Source organism: Parus major, chromosome 17, assembly GCF_001522545.3.
Source record: "Parus major isolate Abel chromosome 17, Parus_major1.1, whole genome shotgun sequence".
Lineage (NCBI taxonomy): Eukaryota > Metazoa > Chordata > Aves > Passeriformes > Paridae > Parus > Parus major.
In genome coordinates, this window is record NC_031785.1 from 6,222,496 (window position 1) to 6,247,812 (window position 25,317).

General features: G+C 49.3%; 1 protein-coding gene across 2 annotated transcripts in view; it reads right to left on the bottom strand.

The window, feature by feature from the left end:
- Positions 1-23,848, bottom strand: part of LOC107212173 (collagen alpha-1(XXVII) chain-like) — a 138,796-nt gene extending 114,948 nt beyond the window's left edge. Inside the window, exons 1-3 of one of the 2 annotated variants that reach the window (XM_015645143.3) lie at positions 23,226-23,831; positions 15,207-15,277; positions 8,764-10,196 (exon numbers count right to left, since the gene is read on the bottom strand). In XM_015645143.3, coding sequence (XP_015500629.1) covers positions 8,764-10,196; positions 15,207-15,277; positions 23,226-23,281 — 1,560 coding nt within the window. In that variant the 5' untranslated portion in view covers positions 23,282-23,831. Of the gene's footprint in view, positions 1-8,763; positions 10,197-15,206; positions 15,278-23,225 lie in introns of both variants that reach the window. The other variant, XM_015645146.3, reaches the window with a different exon arrangement.
- Positions 23,849-25,317: the final 1,469 nt, after the last annotated feature.

Genomic DNA, 25,317 nt, shown 5'->3' on the forward strand with positions numbered 1-25,317 from the left:
CACACACAAAAACATCTGCAGGAACACATATTTCCACGGAGTAGAGACAGAGCATCCCCATCTTTGTGCTGCAGCCTGCATTCCCAGGATCACAGCTGTGTCTCGTGCTTCCCCTCTCCTGGGCCTGTGCTGGATCACAGGGGTAACACAACTCTCCCAGCTTTGGGTTTTCCTGCTCTGTGTTAGCACCTTGGCAAGGGAAGCACTCTGTGTGTTCTAATCTCTATCAGCTGGACACGTGCAGCTCTTGGTATTGGAGGTTCCTACATGAGTTACAACATAATCTGTGATTATGTGTAACCCCAGCACTTCATATTTTAGAGCAGCAAGTTATGAAATGTAATAAAATTGGTGTCAATGCTGGAAATTCTTAAATATGGTTCTGTAGCAAAGGAAAGGTCGAGTAATACATGTCAGAGAAGTGGGGGCTCTTGGAAGAGGTAGGAACAAAGTGGAGATACTAGGAGCCCAGCTGTGCACTGATCTGAAACAGGTTAGGAAAAAATACTTAACCAATGAGGTTTGAACTCCTTTGAATTTGTTCATCTATTTATTCTTTTTTTTTTCAATGGGCTGGAGAATTCAGATTTCTGAAGAGCCATCTGCAACTCCTAGTAACTCCTCAAAACTTCTTTTCCTCCAAGCCAAACATGTCTGACAAGAATAACTGTTAATTAAAGCGTCTCCCAGAGGATTTATATTCTGGTAGCTCGCTACAAAAGACAAGTTTCCACTGCATTCAGTGGAGAGACACATCCAGAGCAGCCGGCTGAAGGCTCTTTGGAAGGCAGCCTGAGCTCTCTGACTCCATGGCGGGTGGCACAGCAGGTCCAGGACCAACATTGCACAGGGATGAAGGTGCAGTGCATGCAGCAGATGCAGGATGAGCCCCATGGCCACATCCTGGCCTTGCTCCCTTCCCACTGGGCCATCCCTGTGGGATCTCCTCCCTGCACGAAGCCACTGCCAGGCTGGTCCTGCTGCTCAGAGCTGCTCAGGCTGCTACTGCTCATCAGCAGGAGCAAAAAAATCTCATGATGTCTACTGCAGCTCCCAGGAGTCATCAAGAGCATGATTCAGTAAGAAAAAAAATCAACCCAGGAGATCCCTACCCTAAATCTCATTCCTTTTTCTCAGGAAGAGATTTTGGAAAGAGAAAGCTTGCCTGAACCATACAGGTAACTGATGGATAAATACTCCCCTGATATTTTACACCAACCCTCCCCTAAAGCTGCACATTAAGTTGTATAAAAGTGATTTATTTTAAGAGCCAAACTTGGCACAGTAGAAAATAAAAAGTCAAGGAAGGCATAAGCAAAGCCCAGAGTCTTCTGCCCTATTAATTTATCAGCACAACAAAAAAATGGTAAATATAACAAGAAAAGGCCTGTTTTAATAGAGCCTACACAGCATAGAAGAGCTAATGTCCCTCCCTGTGACACACAGGGATGGACTTCTGTCACCATATGAGCCACTGCTGCTGCCCAGCCCTGTCTGCCCTGGAGATGTCCAGTCTCCATAGCGTGGGACACTTCATCTGGCCCCTGTGCCAGCTGCTTACTGCTGGCTAACACAGTATTACTGCTCTTTGTATTAACAACCCTCATTGATACAGCTGACCCTCATTTTAGCAATATCCCAGTGTTTTAACCTGCCATTGTGCCAGCTCAGGGCCCCGTGCATAATGTAATTATACAGCTGTGCAAAGAGACACGTAATTGTAGGGGTTTTTAAAGCCTCGTGTATAATTGTGCTCCAGAATCCCAGCTTTTATTAAAAATATCCCCCTGCCCTCTTAGTTGGGACGATGACTATCAAACCACGAATCCAGTGCAACTGAGGCAGCAATGGTTTTAATAGGGTTTATCAGAGATTAATCCAAGTCCTTAATCTCTCCTCCACCAAAACCCATCCCCATTTACACCCTTAGAAGAAGTAAAAGAGGAGATGCAACTGTCTGAGCATGGTGTTCTCCGTGTACCAGAATTGAGGTGACCTTTTCCACCTTCCTGCTAACAGCAGCTGCAATTGTACTTGGCCACTTGAGCAAAAACCTTCTCCAAAAATGTGTGCTGCTCAGAACAGACTGAAGCTAACACAAAAATAAGGAGAGAGTTAATACCGGCACTGGAGTGGGAATACAGAGTTGAGAGAAAGGCTTCTAGCTGGAAAAGCACAGAGCAGTGCACAGTTCAGGAGGCCCTGCCACTGTGCTTGGATTTGTCATCCCTTCAGACTTATTTTTGCCTTCCCTGGGGAGTAAGAGGGTAAGGTGACAGTGGGATGAGTGGCTAAAAGGTGCCAGCCACTAATGAACTGCAGAAGGTAAGAATGTGGCCACTTCCAAATTTGAAGCCAAGGTGGAAGAGGGCTGGGGCAGTGGATGGACACAGTGAGAAGTGACACAGCGTGAGGCCACTCTGTACTTCTCCCCTTTCCCAGTTCCTTGGTAGCTGGGTTGGATGGGACATGGACTGTGCCTTCCCAGTGACTCATTTCCCCTCTGCCTCAGCATCACCCAGCCCACGTTCTCAGGCAAGAGCCCCACATCCACAAGTGGCTTTGCCTGGGGAGAGCAACGCTGAGATACACTCGGGGAAAATGTGCATCCGGAGAGGCAGCCAGAGGAGAATGGGCCTGGATCTGGGCCCAGCTGCTCACAAATGATGGATGCAGTCCTGCTCCAGCACAGGGCTCCACAGGGAGAGCAGGAGATGTCTGTCAGCGAGGTGCCCACACAGCCCCTGCCCTCACAGAGACACCTCCACCCCCAGCTCAGGCCACACAGCCTGCAGCGACCTCTCTGTCCCTTCAGGGCAGCCCTGGGGAATTCCCTCAGGAGCAGAGGGGAGTGCTCCAAGGGGCAGGAAGATTTCCTGCTGCTGGCAGGGGTGAGGACAGCAGTGCTGTGCCCCTGCCCTCCCATTGCAGGGACAGCAAAGCTGAGGCCTCCTGTGGCGAGCGACTGCTCCTGGCACGGCGGCTCTTGTCTCTCTGGCTCCTCGCCCGCTCCTCCTGCAAACTGATGGCAGAGAACACCCACCCTGTTATCACACAAAGCAAGATCACAGATCAAGGAGAAACTCAGCAGCAGTAGATACTCTCTCTTCTGAAGCCAAACAGCTGAGCTGTTAACCAGCCCGAGCAGCTCCTGAAGCAGCTCGTGGCAGCCACAATAAAGTTTAACCCTTCTCAGTTTCCCACGGTAGCATTAGCAATGATGACCGATCCCACCAGATGATTACAGGATTTATTCTAAGCTGCTGCTGGGAAACTTTCTGGTGCAAAAGGGACCTTTTTTTTTTTTTTTTAATCTCAGCTCTCTGAGCTTCAAATTGCAAATGGAAAATCAAACGAACTTGTCTGAAAGGAAAATACATCGGAGCCTGAGGATAAGGGAAATCTTGCCATTTCCTCTTGCTGCTAATTTATACCTCTGCCTCTCCCACACTGTGACCCCCCTCACACTGCTTCCTCTGCCCACAGCAGTGCTGCAGGGAGCAAGGTGCCTTCTGAGCTCTAGACTCAGCAAGGCCAAACCTGCTGTGGAAGACTTGAATTAAAACGCACTGAGTACAAGAACTGGTGCTGGAAATTGGGAAATGACTCCTGAATCAGCTTGGTCAGATAGCAAAGGATTCCTGTAATTGTTTCCCCAGGGGTGAGTACTCAGCCTGGCAGCAAAAAGCTGAGACTTCCCAGGAAATTATTAAACTCATATTCTAGTGCATATTGACAGATGGACATATCTACTTTAGGGTCTTCCCAAGGTATTTCTGCCCAGCTACTAGTGGCACAGTTCTCCTGTGTCCCAGAAAAGTATTTCAGAGTGCAAAACACTGCTGGGACTGAGGACAGAAGAGAGAACATTCTTCTTTCTCAGGTGCTGATGCCTCTGGTAAAAGTCAACTTAAAAAGGAGTTCAGAAAACACATCAAAAGCTTCTCCCCACATTGGCACCAAGTTCTGAGCAGTGAGTGACATTACCCCTGCAGATAAAGGACCTGAACTGTTTTCTTCCAAGAAGAAAAGAAATATTCCTTCAGGAAAAATGGCCACTACCACAAATCTACCCTTTTAGCCTTGTATATCTGGGAAGCACCAGCAAGAAAGGACTGAACAGCTACAGGGACAGCACTGGAATTCAAAATTCCCTGCTTGGGAGAATAGAAGAAGAAAAAACCCTCATCTTCAACAGCCTGCCAACCTCTCGTCACCTTCCCATCATTGCCAGGCACTGCACGGCTTCAAAACCTGCCTAAAACAAAGCTAGAATTTTAGGGGGGAAAAAGCCCCCAGCACTTTGGTTACTTTCTTCTCCAAGGCAGGCTTATCGTATTAAAATTTGGACACGTCTGGGTTTCAACCAGTCTAAAAACAAAAAGCCCTCATAATTCTGGCAGGAGCTGAGCTGCTGGTGGAGAGCCAGCCTTGTAACACGATTTCCTCGCTAGGCACAGATGTTTGCTCTGGGTCTGTGTGATACCTATCACACAAAGGTCCTTGTCCACAACTGGGTTCCTCACAGAGAAGCAACACAATACATAACAAAATATGAATGTTCCAGCTTGATGGAAGCCACTTTTCTATGGAGAAATTTCAGGAACAGGCTCTGCAGGGGGTGCTTTGGACGCTGGAGCAATCCCAGACCTTGGAAGGCAGCCTGAAAGGCTGGGAAGGAATAGAGGGATCACCTACTCTACTACTCACTTTCTATTTTTAAAAAATTATAAAAATACTTGTATATATTTGTACAATCCTAGATCCTTTGCAGCACATTTATCTCGAACACACTATCAGCTATCTCTCTTCAAAATTAACTTCATTTTACACAAATAGACCTCTCTGACGCTTGGTCATTTGCCTGCAAGATTTCCCTTCAGGGATATTTCTGGTTAAATTACCAAAACAATTTGATCCAATTATGTGAGCAAGGATAAAACTTTCCCCATGCATTATACAAAGCATGCAGTCTCCCCTTTTTTTATTATTAATATGACTCACTCATTAATAGATATTCAAACACGTTGTGTGTTCCTTAATTTATCATGGACTGGCAGTTCAAATAGCCTTTTGTGGTGCGAGGAGGACTGGAAATAGGCACTTCATATGTTTTATCGGCGTTTCCAGTCACCTCTCTTCCCTGCCCACTGATTGAATTGGCTGGGATTGCTTCTTTGGGGAAGGAGCTGGGCTCCAAGACAAACTGCTCGTGCGGAGGATGGCAGCTGGAGCAGTCTAGACTGGGGACGCGCCTGGAAGCACATGTGCCTTGCAGAGAGGAGGGAGAGGGAGCTGCCTGCCAGGCACCACCACTGCCTCTGACCTGGGGCTGCTGGCCCTGGCCATGTGGATAGAGCTCAGGGCCCCCCCATCCTCTGACTGGGATGTTGGGGGTGTCCTTGACACACACTCCCTGCTCCTCTTATGTTACTCAGTGCTTCCACAGCCTTTCAGTGATCCCTCTGCCTGCACGTTCAGCATAAGGGGTGGTTTTCTTGCTCTAAAAATAACCCTTAGACTTGTCAAGAGGCTTGGCTGTAGGGGCCAAAAAGCTATGGAATTGCAGCTTTATATAGGAGGAGAAAGGTCTGACTTAGGGTGTGCTGTGCTAGACCTCAGCCATGCCAGGGCAAGGGGTTTAGCACAGCTTTACCTGGCAGATGGTTCTGGTGGGCAGGGGAGAGGCTACAGTAGCACCCCAAAATCTCCCTGCCAAACCTGCTGCTGGTTTGACAAGCAAATGACACCCCATCCACTGGGGGATTCAAACATCCATCACATCACAGCCTTAGTTCAGGAGTTCAACGTGTTCACAACACACACTATTTTTCACTATGCATTTTTCTTTTCAGGGAGGTTTTAGGCTACATCCAGCCATGTGCTGGGGTCATGCTGCAGGGCCTGGAGCTCTGGAGCAAGGCTGGTTGAGATGCTTTGGGCAGTGGGGATGATTCAGAGGGACTTTTGCCAGCTGCTGAGTCAGTGCTGCATTACTGACTTCACACGATATCTGGGTGTCCTTTTGTTATTTCTCCCCTCTGAAAAAACCATAGAGCTGAGATCCCAAATGCTTGTGGTTACTAATGGCTCCCAAGAAGATTTTCTTTTTTAAGAACATATTGCCCTCCTCTCCCCTAGCTGCTCAGCAAACCCAACACTCCTGAAGAATCAATGCTCTGCCAGGAGTTGCATGTGGGATGCAGCATCTCCGTTTCCTTTTGCGCAGCATCCAGGTGGTCCTTCAGGACTGATTAATACATGGAGGGTGCTGAATTTTATTCCTAAATAAATCCTTTCAGTCTTTTGTTCACACTCCTCTAACCATCAAACCCTCCCTCTATTGTTGGTCTTTCTGCACAGCTTAAGATTATTCTATTGGTTATTTTAGTAGAATTCACAAAGCCTCAAATGCAGACACCACAGAGCCTGAGTCATCACTGCCTCGCTCCATGGCTGCCATTAGGATGACCAGGATGAACAATAATCCTTTCTCTCTAGGTGGAAGGGTTCTGTGGCTGCCAGTCTGCCCAGAAATCACAGCCAAGGTGGCCCCAATCCTTGCTGAACAGGCAGAAGGCAGTTCCACCCTGCCACCTCCCTGCCCAGGCTGACAATCTTCCTGAAGAGACCTTGTATCAGGAAGCAACTGGGAAACCTAATTAATCACCTTATCCTTCCCTCGGTGTGCCAGACAGCAGATGACATTCCCAGCCCACAGGCTGCCCTGGCCAGGCCGGGCTGGGATATCACTGACCTCATCAGGAACGCCTGCCCGGCAGCACGAGCGTGGCGCCAGGTAATTACTCAAGCACAGAACATTTATCAGCACTTGCTCTGAAACATGCTCATCTGGCCATGGATGTGCTGCATTAATTTCTCAACATGTCATCCCCATTCCGATCTTTCCTCCTCTTTCCCTTCCCACGTCAGAGACATCCAAGGAAGCGTGGTACAGAGATCTCGGAGTGAGTCACAGAGCTGCTGAGCACCGTGTGGCAGCCAGCTCCAGCCAAGCCATAACCTTTCCCTCCCCAAGCCCTGATTTTGTTTCCAGCAGTCAAAGAGAATAAGGCCAGACAGAGCCTCAGAAAGTTCTCCTTTCCCTCAGTTCAGGACTCCAGTTGTTCTCAGACAGGATGGAAAAATCCTGCCATCTCTTCCCTCAGCCCTCCACAGCCTGAATCCATTTCTTTGCTATGATTCACAAGCTTGAGAGAGATTTTCCACTCCAGTTCAATAATAAGCTCTTTACATTGAGGGGCTTAGAGCTTGGTCACCCTCATGACACTTGAAGAGCAAGAAGGTGGCAGAGGTCAGGATTTTGGTGGGCTTGCAGCAGGCACCCAGATTCACCCCTTAAAGCTAAGTGATGTTTTACGGGAAATACACAACTGCTGAATTTCTTCTCTTGGAAATACACCTGAAATTACTCTCCAGAAAACACAGAAGCCTGCCCAAAGTTCAAATTGCTGGAGCTTTTCTGTCTACTCAGGGATTTAGCAGAACTTCTCCAGGCACCAAGACTCCATCAGGGATGGGTGCCTGCGGCCCACGCTCAACCCCTGCCCAGGCACCACCTTCACCTCTCCCAGGGGCAGGATCCTGGGAACAGAACACCACCCTGGGTGATTCCACACCCAAAGAACAGGAGAGAAATCACCACCCAGCTTTGAGATGGGACAGGAGGAAACACAAACTGCTAAGCTCCCATTGAGGATTTGGGGACACCCAACCATTCTGCTTTAGGTGTTACTTGCACCACGGAGCAGCTCTGCAGGGACAAGTGCTGGTCATGCCTTACGCCAGCCTCAATATTTCCACTGTAAACTCTTCTTCCACTATTTTAAGAAGTCAGCTGTAAAAATTCCCTCCAGGCTGGATCTTGGCAACCAAAAGCTCTGTCTGGGAGAAACTTACTCTACATGTACAACCCCTCTCTGCTATTGACAGTTTGGTTTGGAACACCAAATCCCCCTAAAAGTTGGCCAGTTTAAAGATCATGTTTTCATTCTCAAATTCGGAAAAAAAAAAGAAAAAAAAGAACAGCTAGCAGATAATTAGTGGGGCCTGAGTGCTTTTAGCATTACAAAACGTGTGTACACTTTTACAATGGCCAATATACACAACCTGAAAGGGGGTATTTTTTATGTGGAATGCAGTAGTTAAATTTATAAAGGAAACTTTTTGCATGTTTTAAGTGCAGAGTATGAGAAATAAAAAACAGAACAAAACACCCAAGCAGAACTTATACCATAAAAACAGATGAGACTTTGTTTAAAAAAATAAATCCTGAAGCCATCTCTCCACTTGCATTTGTTGGAACAGGGCATTTTCTTGATTTGTGAATATCAGATCAAAACAAATTAATAACTAGTGCCAAGAAATAGTTAACTTGAGGCATGTTTTTAAGGTATTTGGCTTTTCTGTGGAAGATAAACCAAGGGTGTAGAAGGTGGCCCCAACCTGGCCATTAAAATTTTAGCCAGCAATTTAAAGGAAAAGAAAATGGGATTTCTTTTTTTTTTTTTTTAGAGCTAACATTAAGCAGCAGCTTTAACCACAAATGTTTCATGACATCCACCATCACTGAACACTCGGGTTCAAACTGAGATTTATGCTAAAATTGCGATGATCAGGAATGCAGCACTGCTTGGCTGCCACACTTGGAGAAGCTTCACAGAAACCCTTGGAGGCTGTGGTCTGCCAGCCCTTGAGCCGAGCTGTGACGGGGAACAGCCACCATGAGGAGCCTGAACATACCTGAGGTCCTCTCTCTCCTTTCACTCCTGGATATCCCAGTACAAATGGAAATGGAGTGGGTCCCAAGGGGTCAAAGATTTGATAGCCATCGGTGGCAGCCGGGGTTGTGAGGTTGAAGGCCTGTGCCCTGGCTCTGGAGGCAGGCCGGGCAGACCCCAGGGGTGGCTTGGTGTACACCAGAGGGATGCTACTGGGATCCACTCTCCTGGTGGGGGACGGCACATGCTTCTTTGGGATGGGCCCACGGCTTGGGTTTTGCTTTAGGGTAACAAGGTGGACATTGCTGGTTGTGTTATCAGTCACCCTCCTCATTGGCTTTACAGTGCTGGGCACTTCAGGGGGCTCCACGGTTGGTTTTTGGTTGATCTTCTTTTTGGTCTCTTGCTTGGACTCCTTCCTGCTGGCTGTGACCAGGCTCTGGCTCGTTGGTGGGGCCCTTCTGGCAGTGGGAAGGGGAGTTTTCTCCCTTTGTGTGCTGGGAGTGGGCTGAGCCGCCCTGAGGGCTGTCCCTGTGCCCCGAGGGAGCGGGCTCAGGGTGGGTACCTGTGACTTGGTACTCGACGGAACAGGCGGGGCCACTGTCACCTTGGTGGCCTTGGTAGTCAGTCTCGGCCGTGATGGTGGGGTTGACAGCAACGTGATGGTTGTTGCACCTGAACCCCTTGTCTTGAGGGGTGCAGTGACCCTGCCAAACTCCACGTTTGGGGCAGCAGTGGTCAGGTTTTTCAGACCCTGCAGCGAGGGCTCTGTACGCTGTGGGGTGCTGGGGGAGGCACTGGGGTCCCTGGGCAGGAGGGGGATGAGTGGGGGCAAGTTTGGCCGGTAGGTATCTGCCTGCCTGCACTGTTTTTTCAGGTATTTACAGTAATGATGAGCTGCCTTGGCGGAAGGATAAATATCAAACTGGCAGATGGCTCCTTCGAACTGCACGGAGTGCTGGCTTATCTTCCCAAAGAGGAAAGATCCGTGTGGATCCAACGCCTCGTCCTTTTTAAAATGCAAATCCGCATGTACTCTGCGCTTCCCACAAGAAGTAAATAAAGTGACTGTCTGGCCACGAATGTTGATGGCCATATTGTGCCACTGGCCATCGTGGACATTGTAATCAAAATATACAGAGCGCTTGTGGCCCACGTACACGATGATCTTCCCAGGCACAAACTGGACCCCCAGCTGCAGTTTTTTCTTTTTGCTCCTGACAGCAAAGAGAAAAGCGTTGTTGATGCGGTGGGAGCAGAGGCTCAGCACCAGCAGCAGGTCAGAGGTGGAGCCTGCGGGGAGGAGGGTGCTGAGCGGCGCTTCGACACGGGCTCGCTGAGTGAAGATGACCCCTGATTTGAAAGGAATGACTCCTTGAGGAACTGCACGTGACGAGGACCATCCACTCGATGGCCTTTTCCCTGACAGGCCCAGTCTCTGAAGAACATCCACATCTGAAAGGGAATCACAAAGATTATGTCAGGTGCTGGGTGACCCCAGGGCTAGGTAGGTGTGGAGGGAAATCAAACCAATCCAGGCACAAAGGTAACAGGATACAGGAAGTTCCCAGCTCACATATCTAATCCCACCCTCTCATGTATGTATTCCCATAGCCAGCACAGAGAACTCACAGCTCTTCTCACATTGTGTGAGGAGAAAGTGCATGCTCAACGTGATTACCAGCAATTGCCAAAATGCATCAGCTCCATGGTGCATCTGGTGAGTTCTCCTGTCCCACCAGGGACCAGCTCAGATGTTCTGGAGGGAGCTGACCTCACTACAAGGAAATTTCCCACTGAGCACCACTAGTCCTCTTCCTGGGATTTAATTCTGAGTACTGACCACATAGCTGGAAAGGAATTCGAACAGATTGAGCTGGGATTGCAAAATTTTATATCCCCAGAGGGCAAGTAACAAAACTTCCAAAGGGAGCAAAAGATCTGTCTCTTTCTCCAAGCTACCAAGCAGCAGCTTTTGATCTTTGGAGAGTTTAGGAAATTGCAGGTGCCTCCCAGCATGAAAAAACTGCACCTAGATTTCAGTGAACTGCTCAAGGCTCTCAGCAGTAGTACTTTTTTTCCCAGCAGATCATCTTACAGCATTAAATTATTTTAATAGTTTGGAACCAGACTTGGTTGGTGAAGAGCTTAGAAATTGGTTATGGCAGCCACTGAGTAGTGGAGGTTAAGATTTGCCTCCTGTATAATGTCACCTAGGAGCCAGGTGCTCAGGACTGGAGGAAAGGGACTGAGACCCAGAGGACCTTTCTCCCCCAACTCCAGGAGGAATTTGCAATGGACAGAATCCCCTGCTTTCTGCCCCTGAGGTCTATCAGGAGTCACTCACAGCTCAGATTAGCAGGCAACAGCTACACAAACTGGGGCCAGCTGGCAGCAGCCTCAGCTGAATTACTTAACTGGAGAAGATGCCGAGGTCTACGTGAGCAAAGCTGCAAAGGTAAATGTGCCCAGACCTGAAAAAGGACCTGTGTTGAGCAGCTAAAGGAGCTCAGCCTAGAGGAAAAGGAGGCTCAGGGGAGAACTTCTCACTCTACAACTCCCTAACAGGAGTTTGTACTCAGGTGAGGGACAGGTTCTGCTCCCAAGTAACAAGCAATAGGATGAGAGGAAAAGCCCTCAAATTGTGCTGGGGGTGGGGGGAAGGGGGTGTTAGAATGAAGAGTAGGAAAGATTTCTTCACCAAAAGGTTTGTAAAGCATTGGAACAAGCTGCCCAGTGAAGTGGTGGTGTCACCATCCGTGGAAAGAATTCAAAAGACATTAGATGTGGCAGCTGGGGACATCTACCTGGGTTAACAGTTACATTTGATAACTGTAAGGGTTTTCCAGCCCAAATGAGCCTGTGAAGGTGATCATGATTCCTGTGACACCAGTTGACAGTGAGCTAGGATAACTGCACTTCCTCCCCATCACTCCCAGACCAGCTAACTCTCTCACTTCACTGCTCTTTGGGGAAGCCAGTCAGGGCTGTATAACACAAATGCAAGGCAAGAATTTAACACTCAGAAAGGTGGTGGCTCCAATCATGGCTAACACCATGGGATTGCAACTTTCCTCGATTAAAATTAAATCAACAGCCCTCCAAAGGAAAAAGAAAACCCACAAGCTCCTTTTCTAAAGGGGCCTTGGTATTTGGCTGCTTTCAGCCTTAACTATTAAATGTTGTGCACAAAGCACAGTATTTGGAGAACTGGCACTTAAACAGCCCCTTGGTGTTGGCCAGAAGAGTTGTAGACTCAAGCAGTCTGAGACCTGTCGTGCTGCTGGCCAGGAAGGGAGAACGATGAGAAAACCTCTGTTCCTTGACTTTGGCAAAAACCTCAGCCATTTTTGTATGTAAGAACGAGTGAACTGGTATTTACTTTGCTTGAGTTTTGCTTTATTCCCACCTTCCTTTTTTAAAGCAGCTTGACTCATTTTCTAGCAGACACAACCCTGGAGAAGGTGTGTCAGATGTAGAAAAGGATGGAAACATTCCCACTCTGTGCAGAGGAGTAATTTATCGCACAACATGTTCAAGTGTTAACGACAGTATTTCTCCCATACTCTGAGATCCCTGGCTCCCCACTGTTTTTATTCCATATTGTCCAACAGGTCTGTCTCTCAGCATGGCCTTCCCCTCTCTGCACTGAGCAGAGGAATCATGGCAGTGTCTTCATTCTGGATAATCTCCAGAGCCCATGAAACAGCAAAGGCCAAAGCCTTTGGCTTTAGTGAACTGAAGTGGGACCCTTGCCACAGACTTCAAAGGCATCAGGATTTATCCCTAAGGAAATAAATTTACCACTTAAGCAAGCAGTTAGTCTCCAGCTTCCAATTTCTAAGTGTATTTTTAGGTTGTCCCTCAGAGGCAGACAGGGGCTGTCTCTGCTAGGGATGCTGCACACTCCAGGAGTTATTTATTTGGTAGCTGCTCTGATGTTTCCCTGCTCAGAGGATGCTGCTGCTGTTTGCAATCCCAATCCAAGTGCCTCGTTAGCAACGGCATCCAGGAGTGCTCAAGGAAAAAAAGCACAACCCAAACACTCCTCTCCCTCAAAACCCACTAAGGTGGAGCCAAACTCTGGAGGCCTACGCAAAATCCAATTAAAGAGCCCTCATGCAGGACACGTATGTGGACTTTCCAGCACTAGGTCCAGGCACAGAGCTCAGGGCTCCTGTGCACCCAGCTCATCTCCTCTCCATCCCATCTCCTCTCCATCCCATCCAACTGTCCTGGGCTTGGGGCACACCTCCTGGGATACGGGATGTCATCAACTAATGTAAAATGCAAGGTAATTCTGACTTCTTGAAGCAGCTCCAAGTTTCGCAGAGGATTTTTTCCCCTTCAAACTTTTTCCTCTGTGGATTTTTCCATCAAAACACATTATTTAAAAAGAACATTCACTTAGAGCTGCCTGATCCCAGGTGCCTCAAAGCTAGTAACAACATTCCTGTAGCAACATTTGAGCAACTGGGAAAAACTCTTCTATCATACTGTATATGAAGTGAGATACACAGAAATTCCTGAACAACCACATGATCATCTCTGAAAAAGGGAAAAAAAAATAATTTTATTGTTCTCCTTCCCATCTCTTTCTTTCCCTCCCCCTTTCCCCACACAAAAAGCTGTATAAGAAAAGGAAGCCAAAAGGCAGGAGAGAAATAACTTGCAGCTTCCCAGATTCCAACAGCCAAGATGTGATGCCCACAGCTAAAATTGGGTTGAATAAGCGCAGCAGTTCCAAAAGTTACTGCCCAGACCCTTAGTCAGCACACAGCAAATGAACTCACCCCACAATCTTTTGGATTTGTAACACTTCTGGAAAGATCATCCTCTGTATTCTCTGATTTTCCTGCATACAGGAAGACTCCTAATCCTTAGAGTAACAGCCACAGTGTTTTCCAAAACCCACAGCACTGGCTTAATTTCATCCTCACACCAACCTATGAACAAGTTCTGCTTCTGAATCTCATGTTTGAAAATCCTGGGTGATAACACAGCCTCAAGTCACCAATGTTTTCTTACAGCCTTTACTTCCTCGGAAGGTTTTATTTTCTGGCACCCAGAAGGAAATGCTCTCTCTCACTGTGTGGAAATCAGGCAAGTTTTAAAAAGTTCTTTTATCACAGAGAAAGTATCTCAGAGGGGAGTAATCAACTACACCGAGGTAAACACAATGAGAGTGAAATTAAAGAGTTTGCTTTAATTAATGGTAACAAAAGACATGGCCCCATCCCATAATTACCATAGGAGTAAAATGACAGATAGAGGTGAATCTAAACAGCATATTATAATCTACTTGAAAAGCTAGATGCCAAGACACAGTATTTGTTCTGCCTCTTTACGAGCTGACATGAAACTTGCTCTGAAAACTGCTTGACTAAGTAATTCAGCCAGATGTTCACCTCCTTTGTATGGAGGCAGAATTTGGAAAATATTACATTTTTCAAAATTGCTGATGGCAGGGATCTACTCTCCCCTGCCTCCCCCAGTAAAAAGTGGTCCATGGGCTGGCTGACAGCTGAGTGTTGACCAAATTTCTATTTTTCCTTCATGTTTTAGAGACTGAGAGGAGAGCCCTGGAGCCTGCTAGTCCACTTAGTGTTGTCTGCTGACGGCAGGGGAAGCTGTTCACTTCCAGCAAACAGCCGTGTAAAGCATCCATGTGGGAAAGGTGTTGTTATTTTAAGAGGAGAAGGCTCCTTCAAAAACAGATATTGCAGAGATGCTCAGCACCCACTACCAACTGTTAAAGATTAATTATTTTTTGTGTGTTTCTGTTGACTTTGAAGCTTTTCACCTCCTTTTGTAGGGTCATTGATTATTGTACCTCAGCCCAGTCCTGCTCCTGGCAGCACCAGGGGGGTGATGCCTGGAGAAGGGGTGTAAGGACAGGCTGAAGGTGTCACTCCTCTATAGAATATTGCCTTACAGCACAGGGATTGAACCAGATTACAGTCATTCTATTTTCAACCAACCCTGTGGGATTTTTCTCCCTTAAATTTGCTTTCACCTTTAGAACTCACATTATTTCTGTATGCCTGACATCCCCTGTGCTGGGGTGCCTGGGGTGCACCAAAGTCAAAGAAAAATCTGTCTGCCAGAGACATTTAATTCCATAAAGCCCCAGTCCCAGGGGCAGTTTCTAAAAGCAGTTAAGTCCTGGCAAGTGCAGGTAGACGCCAGTGACATTTTAGACACAAAGTGCTTCACTCCCACCAGTTCCACCAGACAGACAGACTGGAAATCCCATGGGACACATAATCACCTGTACAAAACCTGGTTCTTTTGCCAGCTGTTAACTGCACCATTTATATTATCCATACTGCAACCATCTCAATAAATGCATCTAACTGTGCTCTGGGCTCAGACATTGATTGCTAAATTATAATCCTACACTGGTACCAAAGCACTTGACTTTTACTTTTGTTGAAAGAGAAACAAAGAAAAAAAGTAATTTACCTTCAGAATTTCCCTGTGTGAATCCCAGGAACCAGGTAAAACACAATATAGTCCAGAGAAAGCAGAATCCCCTAAAATTGGAAGAGAAGAAAAAAAACAATGCATTTCTACAAGAGCAGTAACAAAACCAATTCCATTGCTAAAGGTCTTCTCCTTGGTCCCAAGTCTAGCAAAGGCAGTGAGAGTGTCAGCATGACTCCAGGAAGCAGATTCTGGCTGAGACTTTATTTTTCTGCTTCAAAGTCATCGTGGAGAGGTTTCCCAATGGTATTAGGGGCCTTGAACAAGGAGCAATGTTTTGAGAGGCAGGGTCATCACTGCTGGGTCAATCAGTGCCTTTGCTACTGCTGCTCTTTGGCACTCACCCCACCAGAAATGCAAGAGAATGGAGAAATCATTCAAAGCTGGGAGGCCTAAAGCCCTGCCAGGAGTGCACCAGCAGGGCTGTGGGGACACAGGTAGGAGGAAATGGGCTGACACTCAGTGTCCTGTCACCTCAGCAAACAATTCCTGAGCCCTAATGCTTTACTGTGTGCTTGACAATGTCCTAAGCATGCAAAATCCCACGTGGATCTGTTTCTCATTTTACACCCAGCTGCAAAGATGGGGGCAGCTTCTGACCACTCAGCACCCTGTGCTGAGCCACTGAGAACCTCCTCACAAGCCTGGTATGGCAGGAAAGTTTAGAAAGTGGGAGATCCACGGATTTCCAACCCTGTGCTCTCACAGACCCTTTCACACCAGAGAGGGAATCTGACAAACCTCTCTGTTAGCTCAGCTTTAAGCCTTCAAGTGCCACTGAAAACAGCAGCTCAGGGAAAAAACCTTTTACCAGAAAGGTAGCTAAAATCCCCCCTTCACCCATCAGCTTCCTTGATTTGTAGCCAGCTAAAGAACATGGGAAACTCCTTGGTTAGGCTCACTTAAATCTGTCATTGGAAAGTTTGAAGATTGAATTCCCTCATCTTCTAGAAAGGATATTTAACAGCTTCATCAGCAAAGGCTGCTGGAAGAACTGACAGAAATTAGGAGGAGACAGCAGTGTGGGACATGTACAGGTTGTCACTTCAGCCCAGCCAAAGTGCAGCTTGCCCATCTCTCCACATCTGACACACAAGTGATACATCTAACCACTCCTCTCCTGCCATCAAGCCTCAGCTTTAGCCCAAGAAAGCATCTTGAGACAATGTATTACCCTGGGCCAGTCCTCCTCGGTACAGGAGACCCTTTCCCACAGCTGAACCAAAGCCACAGTGATTTACATCAGTGAGGAAACCTGGCCTTGAATGTAAAAAGCCATCCAGGAACCCAGCCACTAACTAACATTTTAAGGTTTGAATAGATAAAATACTGGAGTGGTTCCACATCAACTGGGAAATAAATGAGCTGAAGCAATCCATGTCCTCCTTTGCTGTTTCCATCTCCCTGACCGGGCTGCACATTTCAGGAGTGCTGGGACTGCTTCAGTTTATGAAAGAACAGCCAGGAATAGCCCAATCCTGCTGCTCTTTTGCCATGTCCTACAACCAGCCATATCCTAACCAGGGAACTCTCACCACGCTCCAGAGAGCTCCAGCTGGGGAGCCTTGGTTCTTTTCTGACAGCTCCATCCCTTGGGACACAGCTGTCAGGCTGAAGGCACTGCCAGGTCCAAGGAGAGCTGCTGTCCCAGTACATTCAGGGAGTGGAGGAAGGGAACCAGAATAAGATGATTCTTCATGCCCACCACCTCTGGCAGTATTTTTTAAATTTTTTTATTTATTTTTTTTTTCATGAGAGAGGCTAAAATCCACTTCACAAGACAACCTGAAATTCTGTGCTCATCTCCAACAGAGTTTGAGATGTGGACACAGCTGCAAGTGTGCATGGAGCAAAGACCTGACTGAGTATCATCATCTGGGCTTGACTGCCTGATGAGAGCACAGGAGGGCAGGGAAGGGAGACCATCACCAGCAGCAGTCCCTTAAGAACCTGTGATCTGGTGAGGATCAGATCTGTACAACCACTGCTGCTCACAACACACTGACGTCCACTTTTTGGTTTTTTTGAGCGGTACCATCACAAACCAAACTCCCTGTTGACTGACACAATGAGGAGAGCGAGTGCTGGGGGAAAATCCAGCACATAATTTCATTCCAGTGACACTCTCGGGCTATAAAGCAGACGAATGCACAGTGTGGGATCCAGCTGGCCCCAGCCCTGCTCCTGGACCCCTCACACGGCCAACACCGTAAGAGTTGAGAGCGGGGCTGGGTGCCAAAACGCTGAAGAAAAACACTTTGGCAAAATTTACCAACTTAATGGAAAAAGCAAAAGCAGCTTCCAAATGGCAGCCGTGTGAGTGATGGGGCTGTTAATTATCCCAGGATTTTTAATGCAGGCTCTTTTTCCGTTACAGCTCGGCAGTGACAGAGCTGCATAAGCAGCTTGAGTAGCAAGGGTAAAGAAGATTTTTCTCCTTATATAGAGCTATCAAACCCACCTTGCCTTTATCTCATGAGCAATGACTTCCACTAAGACTCTGTCAAGAGGTGCCACTAAAGGTGTTTATTTCTTTTATTCATAGGGCCTGTGAATACCACAACGAGGATCCTGGGGCTGTTTGCCAGGAGAAGAGAATGCTCAAGAGAGAATTTAGAGCACCTTCCAGTGCCTGAAGAGGCTCCAAGAGAGATGGAGAGTGACTTTGGACAGGGGCATAGAGGGACAGGACAAAGAGGAAGGTTTTAAACTGAAGGTGGGAAGATTTAGAATCAATATTAGGAAGACATTGTTCCCTGTGAGGGTGGGCAGGCTCTGGAACCGGTTGCACAGAGAAGCTGTGGTTGCTCCATCCCTGGAAGCGCCCAAGGCCAGGCTGGACAGGGCTTGGAGCAGCCTGGGATAGTGGAAAGTGTCCCTGCCCATGGCAGGGGGTGGAATGAACTTTTATGGTCCCTTCCAAGCCAAACCAGTGCTGCAGTCCCTGGGTGTAGAGGTGCCCCACAGCACACATGATGTAAGCTCACATGAGCCTTAAAAGTTTTCCAGTGCAGACACAAACTCCCTTTATAGCAAACTGAACTTACTGACTACAGCTTAATTCTACTTCCCTACTTTTGGCAAACTCCTGTGGATCAGTCCACGGGAACTGACCAGTGCCAGAAGTCCAAGGAGAAGTGCAAGAGAGGGACAGAGAAGCACAAACACCCTTATTCCCTTCTAATTCTAATTCTAACCAGACAAGTGCTGGAATAAGGCCCTGCACGGAACTGAGGACAACAGGAACACAACACAGCCTTCAGGGTAAACTTGGTCACAAATTATCCTCAAGGAAGTGCCAGTTTGACAAAGCTGAGGCAACCTGTAAAATAATTGTGATCAGCTAATTCCCTACTATTTCTGGAATTGGTTTGGAGCAATTTCAGTGTTTTTTTAATTAAAAGGTTTGCCCTGCGTTAAAATAAGAAGTCCAAATGATTCTGACATCTTGTTTCTTCTGATGACAGGGTGAAGCTGAAAGAAATATTTCAAGGGCCTATGGAAGCATTTAATTTTTTATTTTCTTTTCTCCCTCATCTACGGTGGGGAAATGGCTTTGAAATTGCAAGCATTACTTCAAGGTGGAAAAACAATTCCCCACCATTTTTCTCCATTCAGGTGTACTTTCTTCCTGTTCAAAAGACCACAAAGCCAGCTGGAGGCTGAAAATTGCTTTTCAAGAAAAGCAAATCTGCATTTCTAGCTGTAGATCAGACAGTGTATCTTAAAGAGGAGAAAATGCACATGTGGCTTAAGATCCTTTGCACGTGACTGGAGGTGATATTCTATAAGACACCCAAGCAGTTTTGACAGACAACAGGAAGCAAATCACAACCTATAAACTGATGCTTTAAATTGTACTGTGCATCGATTCCATCCCAGCTTTTTGGGGCAGAAATCTTATTTTATAGCAGTAACCTCCTCTATGGAGCTTCTGGGGCTTCTGGAAATGATGGCATTTCTCCACTCCCCCTCCATTTCTGGCAAGAGCAATGGAAACACACAACTATGTAGATGTCCCCATATTGACCCTGCTCAGTCCTTTTCTTCTCCTCTCCTGCAGTATAAACGAGGTATTGACTTACACCTCCAGGCAAAGATTTTGTACACAGGCAGTGCTGCAAACCCCAGTGTGATAAGGGCAAAGTTTCTGAACCAATTGAAATACTATTAGTTTTTAATCCTCATTCAGCAACTACATTTTTAAGGGAAAGTATTGAGCAGGCAAAGAGATATGGCCCATAGAAATCCATTTTTTAGGTCATTTAAAATCACTAAGAAAACAGAGTGATCTAGAAAATGTCAGTATTAAGTAAGGAAAAATTAAATCCCTATTCCTGGAAGTGTTCAAGGCCAGGTTGGATAGGGCTTAGACCAACCTGGTCTACTGGGAGGTGTAGAAGGGGAGCTGGATCCATAAAGGCCTGCATTTGGTATTTGCTCATCTGGCACCTACAGCTCCTCTTTGGATGTCTCCAGGAGGGTCATCCTGACCTGCAGTGAACAGGAGGTTCATGGAGCTCAGCATAGCCAGGGTGACCTCCTGCAGACACCTCACACCTCCTCGCAGGGGTTCAGGTTGGCATCTGCAGGCAGAGGCTGAAGGAGGGGGACCAAACCACTGGTCCCTGTCCCCCTGACTGTGGGGACAGGAATAAACAGGAACCAGAGGCTGTGAATTCACTGCCCAGAGCTGAGCTCCTCCTGCTGCCAACCTGCTTCCTCCCCTGAGGAATGACAGACTGATGTGACCCTAACACCTCCCAGCAGCTCTCCACAGCTGGGATCTCCCCTGGGAACCCATCACTCGGCCTCCCCTTCGCTCCCCATCCCTGCCTGTCTGGGATATTGACTTTGCTGCTGTGTGAAGTGACAACACTCAGTGCCAGCCCTGGCTTTTGTGTTCTCCAGTAACTGGAGCCCTCGACAAACACAAGTGCTAAGCGTGATCTGTCATCTAACTCCTTTTTTGTCCTTCCAACAAACGCCTTTGCATTCCTTCATTTTGTGAATGGGGTTTGGCAGAGCCATATAGAATTCCCCATTGTTTCCATTTGCACTTCAGTAAAAGCGTCCATCATTTCTACTTATGCCCCCAACAAATTGGCAAAGAAAGGGAAGGGAAAAAAACAAACCCACAAATTCTGTGTTTGTCCCTGGGCGGAGATTTCCGACAACCTCTCACCACAAACCTGGGCAGCGTTCAGTCAGTAACACAATCTCCATGAACACAAACATTAAGAAGGGCACATTTTGACCCCTCAACCCACTGCAGAAAGGAGATGAAGCTGGAGCTTTATTTTAATGAAGCACATGCTCAGACACCTGGGAATAGCAGGAGAGGGTGGTCCTGGACTATGATGCTGTCTGTCCCTCATGGAACACATATCCAGGTGCAATTGCCTCTTCTCTACCCCCAAGCACCCAGCACACACATCATTTGCCACCCTATTGCTGAATTTGTCCAGCAGTGCCATAATCTATCCCCAAACCACCTTCCCAGCTTGCAAATAATCTTCTTTTCCTCCTAGAAAGAGTCCATGCCTCCTTTCAGGCCTTCCCAGGGGCTGATCCTTGATGGATGCTGTAGTACCACGTGTGCAGCTTTCTCATCCAGCACACAGATGGGCCAGGCAGCCCCAGAGCAGCACTGTGCCAGCACCCCAGGGCTGTGCCAGCAGGCTGTCACCATCAGAGGTCTCCAGGAGCATCGAGCCTCCTGCATGGCCAGCATGTGGAACTGGGGCTAGAATGGGCCAGAGCAGCACAACCACACTGATACAGCCTGGACACATGCTCGATGTGCAGTGGAATGCAAAGGCTCCCCTGTGTTTTGGGGGAGCCTCACCAAAAATGCATCAGCAGAAATGACCAAGAGGGGCACATTAAGCTTGAAGAGCCTGTAAAATGTTGTGTTGTTCTGGTTTTACCAACTTTGGCAGCTCAAGTCTTCAAGCATACTCTGTGACTTCTGCTCCTCCCCTGGGGAGCCAGCTCTCCCACTTTCACCCGCAGGTCTCCTGTACATGCCCCAGCTCCCCAAGCACCAGCCCTGCTCCAGAAGAAACCCCAGGAGCGATGGTACAAGAGGAACCCCCTGTGCCACACAGGAACGCACCAGAACATTCCCATCACAAGCTGCCTTGGGTCAGCACAGCCCTCCCCCAGGGCAGGAGCCCAGGACACGGACAGAGGTGGCTCAGAGCACCTCTCCAAGGTGTCTCCATGAGCCGCGGGGGGATGCGGGGCGCTCTGTCAAACCCCAGCAGCAGAAATCCCTCCGGGAGATGATGCGAAGGACAAGAAGCGACCTCTGCCGAGGAGGGACCGCAGCAGCACATGGCAGGGGGACAGGCCGGGGAAGCCCCTGGAACAAAAGGCGCTGGTTCCGAGGCACCGGGACGGAGCAAAGGCAGATTTCCCACGGCACCGCAGGGCTCCGAGCCCGCAGCAGGGCTGTGGCAGCCCGGGACACCCTGAGCAGAACCGGGGGCAGATCTCCGGCAGGCCGGGAGCCACGCTGCCAGCTCCTGGTGCCCTCCTTGCTAAACCTGTGCTCACACGGCTCCGATTTGTCCTCAAGCAGGACCTGGGAGCCGAGCAGGATCTCCGTGTGCTCATCTGTAGCGCGATCCCGGCCGGGCTGAGCAGCTGGTGCTGTGTCCGTGGCTGTGCCAAGTGTCTGTCCGTCCCCTCGCTGTGACACGCTACTCCTGCTCTTTCAAAGGAACCTTTATCTGCCTGCTCCCCTTTGGGCTGCTCCCTTTCTGCTGCCAGCCACCCTTGCACGGCTCTCCCAGACCATGCCCAGCAGTACAAAGATGTAACTGGGAGATGCTGCAGTGACCAGCGTCTCCAGACACGCCACAGCCACATCCACGCAAAAAAACCCCACCCAAACATAAACCCCACACCGCAAGAACCCTAAAGCACTGAGATTCAGTCCTTATAGTATATAAACACACAGAAAACTTATCAAGGAGAGCAGTTGCAGCCCCTGGGAAGGGGTCTGGGCTCTCCGTGTAACTCCACACACAGACTGAGCCTCCAAAGGGAGCTGCACATTCATCCAGCTCCGGCTTTGGGAAAGGGGCGGCAGCAGGATGACCCCGGGGGAGGAGGGGGCTGCCCCCAAATCCCCTCGCCCCGTTCCCCTTCTTTCCCCCATCTCCCAGCCCAGCCGAGGGATCCTGTACACAACTTTTTCAAACTGCCAGGCAGAAGAATCCCAGCCTTTCCAAGGGAGTGTCGGTAAATCATCAGTACATCCGACAACGCAGCCAGAGGGATTAACCCTTTGCGGGCTCCCAGGGAAATAATAACAACAACAACAAATCCACCCCCAACAAGGCATTTAACAGTGAAAATAGCAAAATTTGGTCCCAGCTGTGGGGGAAGGGGGCCGGGCAGGGTGTGTGCCGGGATCTTTTCATACACACACGGATGGAGAGGGAGCAGCGTTTTGTGCGTGCCGAGCACATGAGGAGCTGCCACCACTCACCTCCGCCGTGTCTCAGCCCTCCGGGCTCTCCCACCTCCCGCGGCCAGACCCAGGTCCCCGTGTCCCCGTGTCCCCGGCCGAGGAGCAGCAGCCGCCGCTGCCAGGAGGGGCTGGGACCCCCCCGTGCCCGGGCAGGGGGAGGGCTGCGAGGGGCAGCGGATCTCCAGCTCCTGCATCTGCCTGGGGGCTACCCCGGGGCAGCTCCCGGCGCTGGGAGCCCCTCTCCCGGTGCGTGGCAATTTTGGGGCTGGGGGGCTCCTCCCGGCCGTCTCCCCGCACACCGCAGCCCCGTTTCCCCCTCTCCCGCTCCGCAGCGTGGCCTCCCTGCTCCCAGCCCATTCTCCTCTCCAGACCAGGAGTTTTCACATCATCCCCTGGCAGAGGAATGTCTTTCCCCCACCCCGCTCCCAAATGCCGGGATCCCGCGGCTCCCCGGCACCCCCAGCCCGCCCGGGATTCCCTTCCCCAGCGCCGGGAGTAGCGGAGTTTGTACTCACCCCCTGCCTGCCGCTGTAGCTCTGAGTCTGGAGACCGGCTCTGATTCCGGCTCCATCACGTTTAGTGCATTGTCTCTGTCGGGCAATTTTTGCGGCAATCCATCAGAAATCGGGGGATAAGCCGGTTTGTGGGTACATCCTTCCCAGGAGCTCGGCTCTCTGCCTCGCTAAGGGGTTCAGCTGTGTCACAGACACCCCTGGCCCGGACGGCTCACTCCTTCCTCCTTCTCTTCTGGGTCCTTTTGCTTACACAGATCTTTTAATCCCATTTAACTCCCTCTCGGCAGACTGCAATTACCTTGGAAAAAGGAGAGAGAACACAAAGTACACTCTAGGAAGCCAGGCTGGCCCATGGTCGCTGGATTTCTTGCCTTTTTTTTCCTCTCCTTATAAATAGTGCAATTTCTGTGATCTCTGATTCCCAAAGTCCGTGATTTCAAGTGTTTTTTCTTAGCTGTTACTTTTTTTGTTGTTGCTTGGTTGGTGGTTGTAATTATTATTTTTATTTGCAATGCAGATGTGCCTCCCACCCCCCAAGGATCTCTCCTCTGGACTTAGAGAGAAGAGGAAAAGGCAGATTTTGAGAAATGAAAATTATTTAAGGATGTCCTTACTTTCTCTCTCTGCTGCCCTCCTCTGTAATAGCGAAGCATTTACGAGAAATTATACAAAATAAATAAATAATTTGGGGAAAAAAAAAAAAAGAAAAAAAAAAAAGAGAAAAAAGGAAAGAGACTCTTTTGGCCAGAAGAACTGTGGGGAAAGAATTGAAGACCCCGTCCAGGGGCCAGAGAGGGAAGCACAGGCCCTTCTTTAGGGAGGCTGCTGATGGAAATTGCAGCCCCCTGCACTCACCTGTCCAGGGCCAGGAGCCCCAAACTGGCCTCGACCCACCTTATAAAGTACCTGACATGGCTTTTCCCTTGGGACCAGCGCTTGCTGCAGGCAGCTGGGAGCCTGTGGATGGGACTCAGTCCCCCAAAGCCCTGTTCCCCTCCTTGCACTGCTCTGCTTCCCCGGGGCATCTCCAGAGCCCCTCTGCCCCAGCGCCAAGGGATGGAATCTGCAGCCCGGAAGGCAGAACAGGGGCGTGAGTTTTCCTACGGAACGTCCACCAGAACAAGCTGGATCCCAAGTCTGCTTGGCCAGCTCTGCCAGGAGAGGGGACTTCCACAGGCGGATAAAACCTTCATCCCTGCTTCCCCTCCTCATCCAAAGTCCCACCCAGCCAACCGTGGAGCCCCAGGTCGTCCTTGTCCCCAGCAAGCGCTGCAGCCCCCTGGGATCCCCTGAGGCAGGTGAGGGCAGCTCCGAGCTGCAGTCCCACCTTGTCCTGGCACCCCTGGGTGCCCCTGCCCCGCTGCCTCCCCCCGGCAGCACCTCTGCCCTGGCACTTACTCTGCAGAGAGGCGAGAGGCTGAGCAGCATCTCCGGGCAACCCCATGGCCGCGGGCATTCATTTGTCCCAGCAGCTCACGGCAATTGCTACTTCTTAAAAAAATAATAATGATAACAGTAAAAAAAAAAATAAAGAAAAAAAAGAAAAAAAAAAAAGCAGGAAAAAGGAAAACTCAAACAAAGCCCTTTCCTCCCTCCTTCCCCTTCAAGGTGTCTCCTGCTCCGAGAGCCCGGGAGAGGCGGCCGGGGTGAGGGGCCCGGAGCCAGCCGGGGCTCTCTGGGGTCCCCCCAAATTCAGCAGATAATCCTTCCCCGGGGCTGCCGCGGACTCGTCCCCCTCGGGCCGTGGCTCCACTCGTGGGTCATGGATGCTGCAGGGATCCAGGAGAGAAGGGCGGTTGGGAGCGGGCGCTGGGAGGGACATGGATGTGAAAGAGGTGGAAGTTCTGAGGCTGCCCTTGTCCTTTTAAATAGCTGCAGCCCGGGGACTCCGGGCTGGCGGGGGTGCCCCAGGTATCCGGTTTCAGCAAACAGCAGCTAATGAGCAGAGATCCAGCCTCCGAGGGGCAGGAACAGCGCTGCCGCCGGGCAGGGGCACCCCGGGCACCCCACCAGGAGGGGAGGGCTGCGGGTCAGGGGCTGCGTGGGCACTGGCACGGCAGGGAACCGGGCTACAGGACCCCCAGGGCAAGGG